Source organism: Podarcis cretensis (genome assembly GCF_951804945.1).
Source record: "Podarcis cretensis genome assembly, chromosome: 2".
Lineage (NCBI taxonomy): Eukaryota > Metazoa > Chordata > Lepidosauria > Squamata > Lacertidae > Podarcis > Podarcis cretensis.
In genome coordinates this window covers 94,069,007-94,088,906 of record NC_137171.1, presented here as the reverse complement: position 1 = coordinate 94,088,906, position 19,900 = coordinate 94,069,007, and the positions used below count along the sequence as shown (strand labels likewise).

Below are 19,900 nucleotides of genomic sequence, written 5' to 3'. Positions count from 1 at the left end.
CTCGTATTTTTTCTCTCCATGTAACATTTTTACAAATCCATTTCATTTGTTGAGGCATTAGGGGGAGAAGAAAAGAAAAAGAAAAAAAGAAAGGGCGTGGAGGGAGGGGAGATGGATGGGGGTGGGGTCGGGTAGCGGTGTTTCTATTATGCTTAATGTATATAGAGTTTGGTGTCAGCGTGCTTGTGTTGTTCACTTGTGTTCCTTTGGTGGTGAGAGAGGTTGGGGTTGGCCTAGGGTGTGATTGTTTGTTTGTGATTGGCTGTGGTGATCTTTGTTTTCGTGTGTGAGTGAGGTGGGTGGGTGTTTTGGATCAGGTTAGCCATATTGATTTGTATGCTGTTGGTGGATTTTTGTCATTGTCCTGTTGGGCTGTGTATGTGATAAAGGGGAGCCATACCGGGGTGAAGGTGTCTTCTTCTGTTTGTCCCCGTGTCAGTTTCAGTTTATTAGTTAATTTTTCTAGTAGGGCTGTTTCCCATACTATTTGGTACCATTGGTCCATGCTTACTCCTGACAGGTCTCTCCAGTGTCTGGTTATGGATCACACCAGATTGTAAAGAACAAACTGATAATAGATAATAAATAATGAGTAGATAGATAATAATAGATAATAAATGTATGCTACTTTCATACAGGTGGCTCCTAATTATTGCTCCTCCATAGTAAGTGTTAATAAATTGTATTTGACCTTCTGCACTATTGGGAACATTTCACTTTTCCTGAAGGTTCCTCCCACTGTGTTCTGTCTGCACTAGAGGGTATGCATAGCTGCTCTGGGTGAGGAAGGGGAAAGACCATCCAAGAGGCCATTTGAAGTTCTGCACACACACACAGTATATCAGGGGTCAGCAAACTTTTTCAGCAGGGGGCTGGTCCACTGTCCCTCCGACCTTGTGGGGGGCCAGACTATATTTTTTTGGGGGGGATGAACAAATTCCTATGCCCCACAAATAACCCAGAGATGCATTTTATATAAAAGGACACATTCTACTCATGTAAAAACATGCTGATTCCTGGACGTCCATGGGCCGGATTTAGAAGGCGATTGGGCCGGATCCAGCCCCCGGGCCTTAGTTTGCCGACCCATGCATTATATCTTCTATAGTGGGCACCGTTTTACTACACTGTTTACTTATCAATATTTAAATTAGCATCAAAACACTTTTCTGGATATATATTTTTTAAGTATTAAAATATTAATGAAATACAACTTAAATTAAACAGTGTTATAGCACTGTAATACCATAGTGCTGATGGTAAAAACAAACAAACCCCACTTTCCAGTCATCACCATTAAACATGTTTTTAAAACTTGAGGAGAGTGTAGACTTCAGGACAACATTTGAACAGACAGATTTCCCCAGAGTCATCTTGCATAGCCAGCAGAGAGCAAGAAAAAGCACAAATTACCTTTCTGCATGAGCTACACAGTTATGGTTGGATCGGGACATTTTGACTAAACTGAATAATCTGAATAAAGAGCATATTTTAGCTTGAAATGCATTAAATTTTGATAATTTAAATTTAGCATCTGCTACTTCCTTCCTTTGGAGATGGACAGATTTTCTATTATATGGATCTGTTGCTTTGTGATGAGAGACCTGAACTGAAAGGGGATTTTCCCCCCTGCAAGTTTCAGACATCCCTACAGATAACTTTTATTTTAAAGTGTGCAATGATCATTGGCTTTAACAGTGGTGCTTGATACTTAATTTTTTTAATGGCTGGCAGGAAAACTGTAAAGGTAAAGGGACCCCTGACCATGAGGTCCAGTCGCAGATGACACTGGGGTTGCGGTGCTCATCTCGCTTTATTGGCCGAGGGAGCCGGCATACAGCTTCCGGGTCATGTGGCCAACATGACTAAGCCGCTTCCGGCGAACCAGAGCAGCACACAGAAACGCCGTTTACCTTCCCGCCGGAGCGGTACCTATTAATCTACTTGCAATTTGACGTGCTTTCGAACTGCTAGGTTGGCAGGAGCAGGGACCGAGCAACGGTACTTGGCTCAAAACGTAGGGCAAACTAAGATGTGAAAGAGATGTGTAGCACAATGTTGTGCTTGTCTGCTCAGAAAGCATGTCCTGTTGCATTCAGTAGGATTTAATTTGCAGGTTGCCATTCTAAAGAAACTTACCTGGAAGTAAGAATGCCACGGCGAGACTCCTTATGGGGTCTTTGCTGCGAGATCACATTCATCCGGTACTATACCAGCTGCACTGGCTCCTGGTGGAGTACAGGATCAGGTTTAAGGTGCTGGTTTTAACCTTTAAAGCCCTATACGGCCTAGGACCCTCGTACCTACGGGACCGCCTCTCCTGGTATGTCCCACAGAGGAACTTACGGTCTGCAAATAAAAACATCTTGAAGGTCCCAGGCCACAGAGAGGTTAGGCTGGCCTCAACTAGAGCCAGGGCCTTTTCGGCCGTGGCTCCAATCTGGTGGAATGCTCTGTCACAAGAGACCAGGGCCCTGCGGGACTTGACATCTTTCCGCAGGGCCTGCAAAACAGAGCTGTTCCACCAGGCCTTTGGTCAGGGCGCAGCCTGACCCCCCTCCTCTGGCAATCTGCACAGAATTTTGCTTATTGGTTGCCATAAATTTGATTTTAATTGATTTTTATAATGAAATGTTTTTAGAATCGTTGGATTATTTTGACTGTTGTTAGCCGCCCTGAGCCCAGCTTCGGCTGGGGAGGGCGGGATATAAATAAAATTTATTATTATTATTATTATTATTATTATTATTATTATTATTATTGAACTCTGTTGACATTTCTGCATATATCTGAATAGAGTACGAAAATCTGAGTAAGAGGCTGGAATTGTAGTTTCCAGCCAATGAGATAATTACATTTATTATGTATGTATGTATGCATGTTGTTGTTTAGTCGTTTAGTCGTGTCCGACTCTTCGTGACCCCATGGACCAGAGCACGCCAGGCACTTCTGTCTTCCACTGTCTTGTCTCCCGCAGTTTGGTCAGACTCATGTTTGTAGCTTCGAGAACACTGTCCAACCATCTCGTCCTCTGTCTTCCCCTTCTCCTTGTACCCTCCATCTTTCCCAACATCAGGGTCTTTTCCAGGGAGTCTTCTCTTCTCATGAGGTGGCCAAAGTATTGGAGTCTCAGCTTCACGATCTGTCCTTCCAGGGCTAATTTCCTTAAGAATGGATGCGTTTGATCTTCTTGCAGTCCATGGGACTCTCAAGAGTCTCCTCCAGCACCATAATTCAAAAGCATAAATTCTTCGGCGATCAGCCTTCTTTATGGTCCAGCTCTCACTTCCATACATCACTACTGGGAAAACCATGGCTTTAACTATGCAGACCTTTGTTGGCAAGGTGATGTATGCATACAAAGTGTTAAATATTTTGTTATACAAAAATCTTTAAAATTATTTTGGCGACATTTGAATAAAATCAAATTAGATCACTTGTGAAGCAGTTTCTTAGTTTTAACATGTATAGGTTACTTTGTACAAACTAACATATATAAAGGACTCAGTTTTCCATGGCTGAGGAAGTTACATGCAAGTTAATGATACTCAGTTATATCAATGATACTTAAGTGCACCATTCATTGGTTATGATCCATTCTAACTCTCCTGAGAGGCACACATATGTCCAAACTCTTTTCTTCTAAGTGTGACAATTATAGAAGAATTCCAAACCAAACATTTGTACATAATGAGTGGTGTGCAAAGTTATTTTTTAAAATGTTTGGTTTGATCCCTGTCATATTTTCTGGGGCCTCTGTTATTTCGGACAACAGGGAGGTACTGTGAAAAATGCTGAAGACGGGGAAAACATGACCCTGAGCTGAGAAGATTAATAGCCAATGAATAACTAAAGTCACTTACGGTATTCCACTGTTCTAATTTCTGGAGCTCTTTTAATGGATTGTTTGAGTAGTTTATGGAGCATAACCAAAACTCATTTTAGTATGGGGCGAGGAGGAGGGCAGAACAAAGTTTAGTCAGTCTTTTTCAAAGGGAGAGATGCTTTTGAATATCACAGACACAACAGAATCTCTTGTGTCCAAACTGCAGTTATTTGAAACCAATGTGATGTGAACCTACATTGCAGCTCTCTTGAAAGTCCTGTTTTAGAGTAATAAAAATATTGGTGCTTATTGGTGTACTGAATATTTGATTTTTTTTATTTTAAAAAAATCCATTTTATTATATATTCTGAATATTTGTGTGTTTTTTTTAATATCTTTCACCTAGAGCCATTCCCAAAATAGAGGTAATATCTACATTTATTGATTTATATGAATACGCTATGCAACTATTCAACTACTTAGGAAAGTTTTGTAGAAACAGGCTAAGGCAATGTGGTGAACCAACTGTGCTGTATTCAAAGTAGTGCCTTGCTCAAGTGCAACAACTTCTCTCCTCCCCCTGTGCACTCCTAAATCTTTCTGGGGAATCCCCGAACACTCTGGAGCAGATCTAGGGACAGCACAGGGAGAGGAAAGGTGAGGAAGGCCATGTTGCTGCAGCGGAAGTCATTCTGCTTCCACATTTATTTAGTTGTATACTGCCCAACTATTATATCCTCTGACTACTCTGCCAAATGGTAGTGCTGATAGACTCTTTCATCTTCATTTTGTAAATATGATTTCAAGGCTTTTATTTTTCTGGAGACTATTGTGGAAGTTTTAAACACAAATCCTGCTACATTTAGACACCTTAAGATCTGCTTTGATTTAGTGGACTAGGCGCTCATAGCATGAATAAACAAAGATCCAATGTTCAGGTTCCAAATTCAGCCACCCTGATGAGAAACTTAAATTTAAAAGAGACCCAGAGGCACACGTTTCACTCAGTTGCTGCTTGCTTTACATACTTACACCCCAATAGCAGTGCCAAGTTGGGTACTTCACTGCCCGCTACCCTGGCAACCATTGCTGCATAGGTCTTTCTAATTTACTCTGAGTCTTCTTTTACCTGCAATTTTGATTTCAGAAGTCTCAAATTCACCACTTCTACAAAACTGTGTCTTAAAGAACACATTGTTCACTGCCACCTCTTTGGATATAGATCTATTGCAACAACATGTCTTGGGGATAAAAGTAGCTTGTTAAATTACCTCCATTTATCCCAGACTATTCAACTGGCTTGACTATTACAGCTTCCCCCTATCAATACCTTGTTCTCCCTATTCACCTAGTCTTCAGTATTCCTTCTGCTGCCTCTTTTTCAGAATCCTCATCAACTCTTTGGGACACCACAAGAGCAAGGCTGTTCCCCCTCCCTCTCTTTTTCTCCCTCTCTCTTCTTCACATGTTTAGGTTTAGCATTTCTCTGGAGTGAGAGTCTGGGCAAAGGGTTAGTTCAGTTCTACAAGGTAAAAGTGAGAGGTGAGAGGGTGAAGGAACAGAACATTGTTGCCTGGATGAAAGACAGGGTCTGTATAAGATCTACTGTGAAAGCAATGGCGATGTTGTTTGGTTAGTTAGAAACATAGGAAACCTTATACTGAATCAGACAATTGACCCATTGAGTTCAGAAATCACTGACAGTGGCTTTCTGTGACTTCAGGTGAGGGACATTCCCTGTCCTACCTAGAGATGCCACAGAATGAACCCAGGACTTTCTGCATACAAATTATATGATATACCACTGTGCTTTGCTTGTGGTTATGATTGCTGAGCACTACACATACACACAGCATGCACTTTCTATTTTGTGCACGAGTTGCATTTTATTGGTCCAAGGAGTCTGTGTTTGTATGACAGAGCAGCAATGTGTGTGTGCTTTGTTCATGTTGTTGTTGTTATGTGCCTGTTGGGCAAAGGGAGTTATGGTGAAGGGGGTTCCTGGTTTTTTTCCCCACTGGGCAAGACATGGGCTGCCTTGCCAATCAGCCCTCCAGGCTAGTGGTGCTTCTCTTGAATGCCAGGTTGGTGCATACTATTACCACACTGTCCTGCAGTAAATATAGAAGTTGTAGTGCAGATTTTCAAAACTGTCAGCCCTTGATGTAAGAGCCTCCCTCCTAGAAATCAACACCTCCTGTCTCCTAGCAAAGGGACAAGGCATTCAATCACTAGACAGCAATTCTGCACACTGAAATATGTGTTCTTTGTATGGCTGAATAATAAATGAAGGTTAATTTAAATTTGAAAGCACATTAGAAAATGGAACGGCATCAGGCGGTGCCAGAGAAGGCTGCTCACAGCGATGGTAGTGAAGAGTAAACACATGGAAGCCTTTGAGTGCAAAAGAAAAGAAAAAAATAGGGTCCCCTCCCGAAAAACAGCAACAATGGCTGTTTGTTTTAATCGCCGCTTTATAAAACAGCTTGCCATCTTACTGAGTCTGGTTTTCCCACATTCCGATGTCACAAAAAGAATAATATGGAATGGGGTCTGGAAATGACAATAAAATTTGTCACTCGACAAAACTTTTATTTGCTCTTTTATAGCAACCACACTGCTGCCTGATTATCCTATAAAAACAAAGTATACAGTTTTACTGTTCTGTGTCACTATGTCTTTAGCAGCAAAACAGAACACACATCATTTCAGGAGTGCCTTAAATTAAATTGGCATGATGACAAGCCCAAAGAGTGTCTGTTGCAGGCATTATGGATAACCCGGCGAATTCAAGGTGTCATCCTTTACAGGCTATTGATTAAAGTTAGCCAATATCCATCTCTTCAAGAATGGAATAATCTGCTGTCATTGCTGAAATGATGGGGATCTTGCAGAGAAGGTTAATCAGATTCCAAAGAAATCATATGTGGTCTCTGATGAATTGCAAGCCACTTTGAGATCAGTCATTGACCCCTAACAACACAGACTGTTGGAATACTTCACCAAAGACTCTTGATTAAGCTGAGCATTCATGGAATAATAGTCAAGGTCCTCTTGTGGATCAGAAGCTGTAACAGGAATTAGAGAGTAGGAATAAATGGACAGTTCTCCCAGTGGAGACAGGTAGGAAGTGGAGTCCTCTGAGGGATCAGAATTGGGACCTACCAGGCCTCTGTCTTTCCAGGCTTCAATATCAGTTTATTGGCCTTCCCCCACTACACCCAGACAGTGTTCCCTATCATACTGAGCCTCTTCTGGCTTAGATGTTATGGAGGAGAAGAGCTGTATGTCATCAGCATAAAAAATATTTTTAATTAAGACTACCCGCTCTCTCCTAATCACCAGTACAAAACCTAACCATTTTAACAGCACTTACTTCATATTGCACTATAAGAAGGAAGGGCCATTTTTTGTAAAGAAGAAAAAAGGATGAAAATCTTAGCAAAGAGAACCCCCATTTATGACATCATTATCTCCACCTCCCACTCACCACCCCACCATACACATTTTAAAGCCACTGATCCAAATAAAAGCTGCCAAATCTTGTAGTCAGCCATATATATTACCTTAGTAAGTTTCCTTTGGCCACGAGTAAATGAGCGTTCTGTCCATTTTCACTGGCACTAGATTCAGCCTTCTGTGTCCTTTTGTCTGCTCTGCTTGTTTGAAGCATCTGGTAAACATAAACCTCTCCACCCAACCATTCATGCTTAAATCTGAAATTACCTTCTTATTCATTCTGGTCCTGGTTGCACCACATAGTGTAGAAACCCATTTCCCCCTTATGTGCTGAAATGGCTTTGGCCTACATGGTATCATTCCTTTCCAGCTCACAGCAAATGGCTTAAGTGCTGTATTTGCCACCAGAAGGTCTGCCCATTCTCTGCCTGGATGTTGCTCAACCCAGCAATACAAAATATGGTGTAGAAGGACAGGAAAACTAGGATTTCTGGGTTATATCGATATAATGGCTTCAGTGCGAGAAGAGAAATCGGAGTCATAGTAGAATGCTGTGCTCCTTGAAATTTCCATAAGAATAATGGGGGAAATGTCCTGCATGAATAGTTTTTCATTTTCTGGATTAAAAAATAGGGATTTTTGGAACTGGGAGGTGGAAACATTTCCTGAAAATCTCTTCCATTGGAAGAGAATTTAGCTTCCTCCACCCCAACCCAGTTTGTTGTCATTGCTTCTTCTGTCAGCTACTGCTTCTGTACAAATTTCATTTTTATTAGTGACTACTTCTTTGCCAACACCCCTGGATCCTAGGCACTTCCGTCTTGTCCTTTTTCTTTCAGTTCCATAGGCCACCACTGTCACCTGCCTGGCAATTAACCTGGGTTTGCTGTTTCCCCCTCAAACCATCTGGATGCCTACAATGCTTTGCACCCTTCTTAGCAATTCTGGTAGCTTCCATTATCAAAATGTTTGAAGGCAGTGCAAAACTCTTTTATAAGGAAAAAGTAATAGAACTGCAAAAAGATAGCAAAAAGAAGCAAGTGTAAAGCCCCTGGCCATTAAAACACACACACACACACACACACACACACACACACACACACACACACACACACACTGCACACTCTCTCTCTCTCACACACACAAACAAAACTGTCAAGTGTTAAGAGAACAGCATTAAGCATTGGTTAAATGAATACATTGTGCTCAAATCTCATTTCTTCCTTCTCACCCTTAGTACTCCATTTACCATCACTTCCTCATGTCTGGCCATATTGTATCCTTCCTTGAACTTCTTTAATGTCTATGCAACATCCTTTCAGTACACCTCAAATACTAATTCTGTGGTTAAGTGTTGAGGGCAGGGAGAAATAGTCCTTTCAGATAAAATGAGAAATTGAGTTATTTTCTGAAAGCAAGATGGCTAACAAACTGTCATTAGAAACCTGAAGCATTTGAGTTTCAGCCTAAAGATTCCTCCAAAGAAATGTTCCAGAATACTTTGTGTGTAGTTCTGGCTGTGACTGATGGGAGTTGGTAGTCGAAAACATACAAATGGCATCAGGCCAGTGAAGCCTGCTTTATATAGAAGAAGCTTTATCCCTGGAAAGAGTACACACCGCCATTTCACAATGGGAACCATTTTAGGAAGCATGGGCAGGCTTAAAATACTTTCCACATGCCCATCCTGCCATTGATGGTCATGTGAACAGACCTCCAAATGTAGTTCTTTAATGTCCCATTGACTTCAGTCAGAGACTTAAGCGTGTCCTCCACAACTGCTAAAATAGCTGAAAACATGGTTGGGGCTTGTGGCAGAGACTGGCATCTCCCTATTGGCCTCATGAGCAGTAGTGAGACTCCACATTCAAATGTGCCACAAGTAGAAAATGAAAACAGCTGCTCTTGGTTTTCTTGGATGCACCCTTTCACCTTACTCCCTCAGCAGTCAATTTTTCAAACAGTTCACCGCACGGTGGACTAGGGCGAGGCAGGATTTCTTCAAGATAGACATTCCTGGGGAACAACAGTAGGAGAGGGCAATTATTATTATTATTGAACTTGTTGGTCACTTGTTACACAAGTGACTTACAATGTATTTCCCAGTGAATTTCAACATACTGCCCTCAACAGTTGCTTGCAGGCTTCCCTTGTCATATGGCTGGCAACTGTGGGAAGAGGATGCTGAACTAGAAAGGCCTTTGTGGTCTGATCCAGAGGGTTCTTTGTATGATCCAATGGGAGCCAGAAAGCATTCCCTTCTTTTAATCCGCCAGCCTTGCAAACTTCTGCTACTGCAGCTCCTGCTATTTTGAGTGTCATGGACTGGCTGGACACAAAGGAGAGATGGGAGAAACCAGCGGGAAACTCCCAAGGGAAGAAGGCTCAGAGCCCAGGGATTGGCAGTGGAACGATGATGAGTGGTCAGAGGGAGGAGCAGGAGCAGACTGGGAGGAGGAGAGGTCAGAAGCTGAAGAGGTAACAGGGTTTAGTGAGCAGGAAGAGTATGTGGCACAGAGAAGCTGAGAAGCAGAAGTGGAAGCAGGAGAAGAGGGAGGCCAAGAGGCAGAGATGAGTCAGGCTGGTGAAGAAGCCAGGGTGTCTCCTCTCCCCGCTGGTCCCCCAGGACCAGGAGAGGCATGAAGCAGGAGGAGCAAAGGCAGGCATGCCATCCGAGTCTTAGATTGTTTGGGAAGACCCAGGGGAGGAGGAGAGTTAGGCAGCTGTGGGAAGGCCTTCAGTCTCCACACCTGCCTCTCAGGTGTAAGGCCTACTGAGAAGAGTTGCTGTGCTCATTAGGCCTGGCACTCCTGAGCAGATCTTGTTTCTTCTAATAAAGAGTTAACTTCAGTTACTCTGTGTGATTTATTACTGGCTCACTCCTGACATGGAGGAGCGCTGAGAAGCAGAAAGAGTCAGCTAATAGTCAAAGTTGAAATGGGACCATTGGAGGCTATGATGCTGATGTCTCTCCCTAAAATCAGTAGGTGCTTACCCACAACGTGCTTATGCCCCAAATATTTCTGACTGCAGTCGAGTTTCAACACATCCCTTTTGTGTTGATGTTCTTTTCAAGCACCATCCTTGTATATTTAAATTGACAGGCATGCCCCCCCCCGTGGATTCTGCATACAGTGATACCTCAGGTTACATACGCTTCAGGTTACAGACTCCACTAACCCAGAAATAGTGCTTAAGGTTAAGAACTTTGCTTCAGGATGAGAACAGAAATCGGGCTCCAGCAGCACGGCAGCAGCAGGAAGCCCCATTAGCTAAAGTGGTGCTTCAGGTTAAGAACAGTTTCAGGTTAAGAACGGACCTCTGGAACGAATTAAGTACTTAACCCGAGGTACCACTGTAGTTGGAAACAAACCAGAAAAACAACCTGGATTGTAACTGGAACTCTCATTCACTACTTGCCTTAAAACTATCTACAATAACATCATGGTGGATATTTTGGACTTTCTGAAATTGCCCAATTGCTTCTTGCACTCTCTCTGTTATTTTTGCCTGTTTCACTCTGTAGTTGTTTTTATTACATTTGGAGCCGGAGTTGAAAAGGCACCTGCCTTTGGGGTGCCAGGCTGTGATTTATTTTCTGTTGCTTGGTTTCAGGCCCCAGCAGATAAGTGTCCCACTGTGTCATGTACTCCAGATTAACATGACACAACACAGCTCTGCATGATCTACAACAAGCAAATAAGACAATGCAGAGCTGCTTATTCTAAACAATGCCTCCTAATGGACACACAATCAATATAAAACCAGGGTGGTTTTTTGTTTTCAAATTGGATGATTTGTTACTCACAGACTTATGCAGCTGGGTGGCTTGTAATTCTAAAAAAGAAAATCATTGCAGCTTTGTGACAACTGCAGTGTTCGTGCTGCTAGCAAATGTCACCCATTCCAACTCTTTTTGCTTTGGAAAGGAAGAGCTTGAGTAAAATAAACATAACAAGCATATCCAAGTAATCTGCACCTAACTCATTCTATCCTACTAGCTGCTGAGTTCTTTTTCAAGGGAGGAATAGTCCCTGTGGAATGTGCTTATCTTATGAACAAGAGTCAGGTGTCCTGCTGTATAACTGCTGAAGTTTGAATACACCTGTAAATCAGCCAGAATGGAGAACTGCAAAGTAGAACAAAGTGCTGGATGAAGATTTTGGAGGATGGGACATTGAGGCAAGCTGAATGGGTTTATCTTCTCTTCACCCGTGCACATTAGCTTTCATTACCCTCTGTCCACCCAGCCATCCAGAGGGGAAGTCCAAAGCATATTCTGGTCATGGCTTATATGGCAGGAGACCGCAGACAGCAAGGGGCAGGAAGGTAGCCAGGTGGTTACAGGGATGCCCAGTCATCCCTGGAGTGGGTGCTTCAGTAGGTGTCCCACAGGGCTTAATCCTGACACCAGCCCTGTCAGAACACAGATACAAGAGGATTAAATGGCACAAATTAAGTACTTTACATCTCTTCTTGAGGCTTTGTCCAAAGGTAGAAATGAGTGAAGCATTGGTAAGAGAAGGAAATGGCTTTGGCACATAAAATTATCTCCTCTCAGATATTGCTCACCTTGGAGTGAGGTTTGCTGAGGGGAGAGAGAAGACGAAGCCACCAGGAACCGTGTGTCTGATTATTCAGGAGCTGCTAGAGCCAATTATAAGGGCCAGCATTTTGCCAGTGTTAATTCTCAACTCTGGCTTGCATGTGTGCTTATTTATTGCAGCAGAGAAGAGAAATTACACTCTTGCTTAGTAAGTGAAATGTATGTCTATTGTCTCCTTGGAAGATTTGAGATTCCAAGAGAGAGTTAAAATGTAGCTAAGATGCCTTGTTGCTGCTTTTGTTGTCATGCAATGCAAAAATCCTCTGCTCCGTAAACAGCGCTGTTGTTTCCTTTTTTGGATAAGAACTAGAGCTGCAATACAGAAATTGCTGACAGAGGCAGAAGCAAAACTCTTCTGATCTTCCAGTGACACCTACAGTTAAGAGAGCTATAGTCTCTTTTGAAGAGCTGGAACCTTATAGATCAATCTGGTTCTGGGACACATAACGAAGGGAGCTTTTTAGGAATCTTACAGTTTAAGCTTGGAGTGTTAACTCTGCTTACCTGGCAGGAAGCCCCATTGAATCCAATGGTACTTACTTCTGAGTAGTAATGGCAAAAATTGCACCCTGGTAGGATTACTGAGTACAACAGTATACAATGCAATACTTAGAAGTATGTTCATAAGATTTTAAATGTTCCTACAAAGCTGCACATGGCTCCGATGCTGCAAAGTTTTAAGTGAGTGTTAAAAACTCCCCTTTTGGATTGCTTTTAATAATTAAGTCCTGTCTAGGGACTGCTCCTGATGTCCTGAGTCTTGATACTGCTGTCACATGTATTGTTTATATTTGTTTTAACTGTCGTGTATAGCTTTAAAATCTTTTAAATGGACTGTTATGTGGCTGCTTAGTCTTATATTGGTCTGCTTAGTTTTATGGATGTTAACATATTTAATTTTGCCAGCCACCTTGGGTGGGCTATGCCCCTAAAGGCAGCATATAAACACTTTTATAAATAATAAATAAAATAAAATTTCCTGGAAGACATAAATACAAAAATAAATAAATCAGTAATTAAAGATTCTGATTCCCCTCCTCCAGCTTAATCATAAATGCAAGGAATTCCACTGTATTTTACCCACACACACAAATTGTTGACTTTCAGATCATTTAGGTTATTTTGTGCTTTTATGGAACGCAACAGCTTGTCTAACCAAGCCTATCATTGTTTACATCGTAATTTATTTGGGATGAAAGATAAGTAAATCAAGAGTCCTTTATTTTGCCAGGAGTTAACTCTCCGTTCAGTTTACCTCTTGAAACCTTGCTTCTCAATAAATCAGGGATGGAGATGAGCTAAACAGTTGTTTTCCCAAGGTAAGCAATTGTGTAAACAGGCAGAATATCTAATCATCACCATGAGCAGGTGGGATCCAATTTTGCCAGCTGCAAAGCCTGTTTAGTTTACAATTTGATAGGTTATAGCTACAGCTGGCTGTGTGACCCCTCTTGCCAGGATTGCTTTAGAAGGAAGAGGAATAGAGGAACCATTCCTTCTTTGGTTATATCCTTGGTTTAAAGCAATTTAAGGTAGCTGGGAGATAAGAAGAGGGCTTTCATAAAAGGCCTTTGTAAAAGAGGGGATTAAGATTAGTTATTTTAATTTATGCATTCAAATACATTTGAATGGGGAGCTTGCCATACACTAGTCCACATAAAGATATTAAAACAGAACTGTGCAGTCAGAAGTGTTTTCTGATGTACTCAGCATTTATTTATTTGTAAACGAATTTATATGCTACCTTTCATTTTGAGGAGATATTTACACTGCAAGTTTATTTCTGAAGATTATTTCACAGATCTTCTGAAGCAACAGAGAATGTCTAAGGGCTTATCCACACGCACCTTTCCTCTGCTCTTTCCAGGTATGGACTATACTTTAAAGCTCAGGTCCGAGAGCCCTTTTTGCTCCAGAGCTTTCCCTATGAAAATCCACTCTCAAAGCTCAATCAGAGCAAATGGCAATCCTCAGAAATCCCTAACTGATGTTTGCTTAGTGTGCACACTAAAGAGTGACTTTTTGCCGGGAAAGCTCAAGGCAAAAAATAATATTTGATATTAGTAGCCTATTTTAAAAAATGGAAGATAGCCAAAATGATGCTGGGTTCCATAAAAGGAGATGCCATAATTAAATAGCTCATTCTTACTAATACTTTTGACAAATGCAGATGTCTTATGTGTGATTGGCATTTGGCTTCATAACACCCGGGCACACTTGGCTACCCTTATTTGACTTCTCTATTGCACTTTTCATTTGCTGCTACAGTAAGGTCGTTAAATATATCTTTCACTTTTTCAAGTCCTTGAAAACAGATTGGTAAGCTTTCTCCTTGGGGGTGATTTGTAAATTGCTTTGCAGAAGGCTTAAGCTCATGATGAATACGACTAGAAAAAGTTTCATCAGAGTTGCACTCTGGTGTCATTTTTCATCAGGTTGTTTCAGCCACTCACAGAAATGCAATATGTCAAACTTTATCTCTGCCTGGCTTTTACAAAACATTAATGAATTAAAAAAAATTGATGCCTTTGCAGACATCGTGCATTTGTTGAGTTCAGCTGGACGAGGTGTTCAAAACTCATCTCAAAGAAGTAAAAACAAACAAACCTTCCAGTTGCAAAATATAGAGCTTGCTGCAATGAAGTTGGAATACTTCATTCATGGAATCATAGAATTGGAAGGGACCCCATGAATCCAGATGTAAAGTTGCTATGTATATTACAAGTTAGAGGCTGATACTAGTAAAAATGAAGATTGTGGCTACATATTACCAAAATTCAGGAAATCAACAGCCCAGGACAAACCAAGGAATGGATGGTTGCATTTAATGAGTATGTATGAATAATTTGTGTACTATTTAAGTAGCCCTTGTAAAGATGAAGGGTTGCAGCCAATTGTGTTTTTCTGTTCATATAATAGTCATTAATCTAGTGGAGGCTCTCTAATGGATGTAGAGTGGAGGTGAGTTTTCCTCACCTCGGCTTCCTCCTGCAGCTCACACAGATTTTCTGGATGGAGCTGTGAAGAAGGCTACAGGAGAGGGGGAATTGTAAACATCTTCTCCCCCTTACTTAAATTATGGACACACCCACTGGATCAGAAACCCTTCCATTGGTATGGCAGTACAGTCATAGTGTTTTTATTGTCATCTATCTCATTTATAGTATTTGACATTTTGGAGAAGACCAAGTGTATCGGCCATCTAGGGACACAACGTGTTGAGATCACAACATGTGTTGAGATGTTAAGGTAGCCAATTTGGCTCTCAAAATGACTGTGGTTAAAGGATAATGATAATGTGGATGGACTCAGTCTGTAATGTAATGCACATAGCACAGTTTCCCCTTTGTTGAGTATTTGTAGCATGTCGATGTTGCAGTTTTGTTGGTATTGATTAAGAAAAGAGTTGAAAGGGGTAGGGAAAGGAGTGGATTTCTGTAATGACAAAGGAATTACACCTGGAATCCATGTACTGAGTGGTGAATTCTGGACCTCTTCTCTACTAGATGTCTAACCGAAGCCATTTCTGTTTCCTAAAATCATTAGAGAAACTTATTCCTCTGTTCATATTTGTTAACCGGGTCTCATTAAATCACGTCAAGTGGATAAATGCTGCTTCCTTGTGCTGAAAAAGAAACTGAGGAGCATTGCAATTAACTTACTTGCCTAAAGCAATACAGCAAATCATTGAGAGGTTGCTGTGAGTCGCCTGGAATTCATCAGAAAACCTGCCCTTAAAAATTCCCTATATGAGACCCATATAGATGAGAGAGGCCCTGATAAGAAAGAGCTGGTTGCCTCCCGAATCTCATCTTTCCTTGGTAAATACAGTGAAACTCATCCAATTGTCTGTAATCGGTTTTTAAGTCCTCGGTAGAACTTACAATTGCCTCATCCAAGGTTTTAAAAGCCCTAATTTTATCTGAAACCCTGCATGGTATTTCGTTACAAAGGGATGTCAGGGAAACAAATGTTCAGAAATGGCATGATTCTAACAATCTAAGGAGAGCCCTACTGAGAACTTCTTATATACACCAGAGGCCAATCTAGCTCAGCATTCTGTTTTCACAGTGGCTCCGTGGGAGAGCATGCAGAAGGTTCCAAGGTGAATCCCCAGCATCTCCTGGTATGGCTGGGAGAGACCTCTCTCTGAAATGCTGGAGAGCCACTGTCAATCAGTGTAGACACTACCGACAAACCACAGGTCTGCCTTGGTATAAGATAGCATGCTATATTGCTAGCTAATATTCAGTGGCATATTGCTTCTGATACTGGAGGTAATATGTAGCCATCTCTATTGCAGACTTCCAGCAAACCCAGGAGGGGTTGCTGAGCACAACAGAACGTAAGAGATCAAGTAAATATGTAGTAGGGTGGCCCAAGGACTCTTGATACATTTCATCAAATACTTCCTTTCTTTCCATAGGTGAGAACAATATGTTAGAAGAAACTTGGGCGTACTGGTGAAATAGCAGCTCTGTGTCATGTACCCACTTTGGAAAGGTGTGGTACAAGTCACTTTGGGTCCTTCTGTCATTATATGGTGTATTTCTTCCCAGTCTGCATCACTGCCTATTGATGGGCAGATGGAGAGATGCTCAGCCTAATGACATGACCAGGCCATGTCGTTCATTCCACTATACACTGTGCAGGGAGATTTTGGCATGAAGTTTCTTTTTGGAGATATAGCTCCCATTTTTCCACTTTGAAAACATGATATAAGTTTTTTAGACCATATAGTTCCACCCTTTGTTGTTGTTTAGTCGTGTCCGACACTTTGTGACCCCATGGACCAGAGCACGCCAGGCACTCCTGTCTTACACTGCCTTCTGCAGTTTGGTCAAATTCATGCTGGTAGCTTCGAGAACACTATCCAACCATCTCGTCCTCTGTCGTTCCCTTCTCCTTGTGCCCTCCATCTTTCCCAACATCAGGGTCTTTTCCAGGGAGTCTTCTCTTCTTATGAGGTTGCCAAAGTATTGGAGCCTCAGCTTCAGGATCTGTCCTTCCAGTGAGCACTCAGGGCTGATTTCCTTAGGAATGGAGAGGTTTGATCTTCTTGCAGTCCATGGGACTCCCTTATACTTGCATTATTCATGTTTATAACATATCATTGGCTGCCTGGGTTGTGTGTCTACTGGCTAGATATAAATAGTATCTATTAATAAAATAATTTCCTGGGATTCTTATTGGAGAAACCATGGCAGTGTATTCTGTTTAGACTCTAAGACTAGACACTCCTTACAATAATTCACTATTTATATGAGCAGAGTATTCAGTTTTTGCTACATGGTACCATATGCTTCTGGGTTGTAAAGGTTTAATATAATATTTAAACATGTAATGAAGTGTGTGAGAGCAGTTTCAAAAAGATAGGGCCCATACTTTATCATCATGCAAATTAAGGTTGCACAAATCTGCCATTTAAAAAACTTTTACTGCTTTGTCACCAGCAACACACTGTAAATTCTATAAAGACTGAAAATACACATTTATTGGTTATATTTTATTCTTACCTTGTTTAATTCAGTTTAACCACAATTGTACTTCACACGCCACACAACGCAGAGGTCTTGCTACCAAAACACAATGCATTCTCAGGAAATAATTTGTTGGGCATGTGAAAATGGAGAGATGCTATTGGGCGACGGGGAAAAGGCAGAACAGCTCAACACCTACTTAGCTGCAGGGGAGGGTGACCAAGATGATCAAGGGTCTGGAAACCAAGCCTTAGGAAGAACGGTTGAGAGAGTTGGGTATGTTTGGCCTGGATAAGAGAAGACTGAGAGGAGACATGATAGCCATCTTCAAATATCTAAACAGCTGTAACATGGAAGATGCAGCAAGCTTGTTTTCTCCTGCTCCAGAGGATAGGACCCAAACCGGAGGATAGGACCCGGGGTATAAATAATAAATTATTATTATTATTATTATTATTATTATTATTATTATTATTGGAGGTTGCTTGAATGGCCATCTGTCATGGATGCTTTAGTTGAGATTTCTGCATTGCAGGGGTTGGATTACGTGACCATTGGTCCATGCTTAGCTTTCCACTGAAAACATAAAAGTGCTTAATCTGGCTAGATATACCTTTACTCTGTATGGTTCTGAAGCATGTTTTTTATTTGTATGCAGCTATGAGCATAACTGCCTTTCTGGATTTTCCTGATTGCTGATTTTATAAGTTGACACATTTGGTTTTGTTTCTTAAAACAAACAAACAAGAGAAATACACTAAAATCAAAATTATCACCTGTATTTAAACTAGCGATTTTAAGAAAGAACACAGTAAGCTTCATCCAACTAAGCTATAGTCAGAATAGACACATTGAAATTAATGGACCTAAGTTAGCCATATTCATGAACTTCAATAAAGACTAATGTTGCATACAACTCAATTTTGTCAATCCATCATTATTTTAATTTGGGGTACACTTAAATTCATACAGCAATAAATACGCTCAAGCTGTAACTTTCAATAGTAATGACAACTTGTCTCTGCACTGACCAAACTACTAGCTCAGTTTACTCTCCACTTGTCAGTGTGGAACAATACAGTGACCTGATACTACTATACCAGTGTGAGTAGATAAATAGGTACCGCTGCGGTCAGAAGATAAATGGCGTTTCCGTGCACTCTGGCACTTACCACGGTGTCCCGTTGCGCCAGAAGTGGTTTAGTCCTGCTGGCTACATGACCCAGAAAGCTGTCTGCGGACAAACACTGGCTCCCTCAGCCTGAAGCGAGATGAGCGCTGCATCCCATAGTCGCCTTTGACTGGACTCAACTGTCCAGGGGTCATTTACCTTTTACTACTGGTCATACTGTTGGTATAAACCTCATTGAACCTTCTCTAGTTAAGGACCACTTAAGAGCTGTACTCTCTCTGTGTGTGTTGTTGTTACTGTTGTTTTTAAATCAGGTGAGTTACTTTCTTTGGTGTTCTTTATTACCTGCAGATCCAACACGATTTATGGTGGCACCTAACAGCATGGATGTCACTGCTGGCGAAAGTATTCTTCTGCCTTGCCAGGTATCTCATGATCACCCGCTAGATATTCTGTTTACTTGGTCATTTAATGGACACCTGATAGACTTTGAAAAAGATGGGGATCACTTTGAAAGAGTTGGAGGGGTAAGTATCACTATTAGTAATCCACCAAGGCAATTCTTTATGAGTGCTGAGAATTTCAGCAATGAGCAAGATATGTTTATGGGCAGACCTACAACTCTAGCTGTGTTTATATCTTTAGAGCACATTTCCTCCCCTCAAAGGATTCTGGGCACTGCATTTTACCCCTCACAGATTTACAGTCCCGAGCAACCTTTAACAAACTACATTCCCCAGAATTCCTTGAGTGTGGGAAATGTGCTTTGAACATGTTTTAAAGGTCTAGTATGCATACAGCCTCTGCCAGCTTCCAACACTGGGTGTGTACACACTACACACTCAAACTGTAATAGTATGCAACATAATGACTCCAGCAATGAAATGCTTCATTTCTGTACTGTCTACAGTGTCAGTACAGTTCACTCTCCCTTGAGCTGACAGTGCAATCGGAACAGAAGTACTTTGCTGCTGGTGTAAACCAGTACTGTTTAAGAATATCAGTGTGAAATTTGTGCACTGAATAGATATACCTGCTGTGAAAACAAATCCATGTTTAACTGACCACTCCTAATAAGGGACATGGGAAGAGTGGGATACTGAATCCTCTGCTGGACCCAAAACCCTGCCAGCTTCTGCCACCAGTGAGAGGAGTGCCTTATCACCATTTTTCTTTTGCTCCATCAGTTCCAAGCTGGTGTAGCTCAGTGGCCAACAGGTTAGACCAGGGTTTTCCAAACTTGGGTCTCCAGCTGTTTTTGGACTACAACTCCCACCATCCCTAGCTAGCAGGACCAGTGTCCAGGGATGATAGGAATTATAGTCCAAAAACAGCTGGAGACCCAATTTGGAAAACCCTGGGTTAGACCCTCATGGGATCCATGGAGCTTAGCATCA

At 41.5% G+C, this 19,900-nt stretch overlaps 1 protein-coding gene across 12 annotated transcripts in view; it reads left to right on the top strand.

Annotated features, from left to right (window-relative positions):
* The window catches only part of LOC307206094 (contactin-4), a 532,821-nt gene that overhangs the window by 483,976 nt on the left and 28,945 nt on the right, over positions 1–19,900 (top strand). For all 12 annotated transcript variants that reach the window (XM_079958879.1, XM_079958886.1, XM_079958885.1 and 9 more), the window contains one exon: positions 18,855–19,030. In XM_079958879.1, the coding sequence (XP_079815005.1) occupies positions 18,855–19,030 (176 nt within the window). The remainder of the gene's footprint in view (positions 1–18,854; positions 19,031–19,900) is intronic.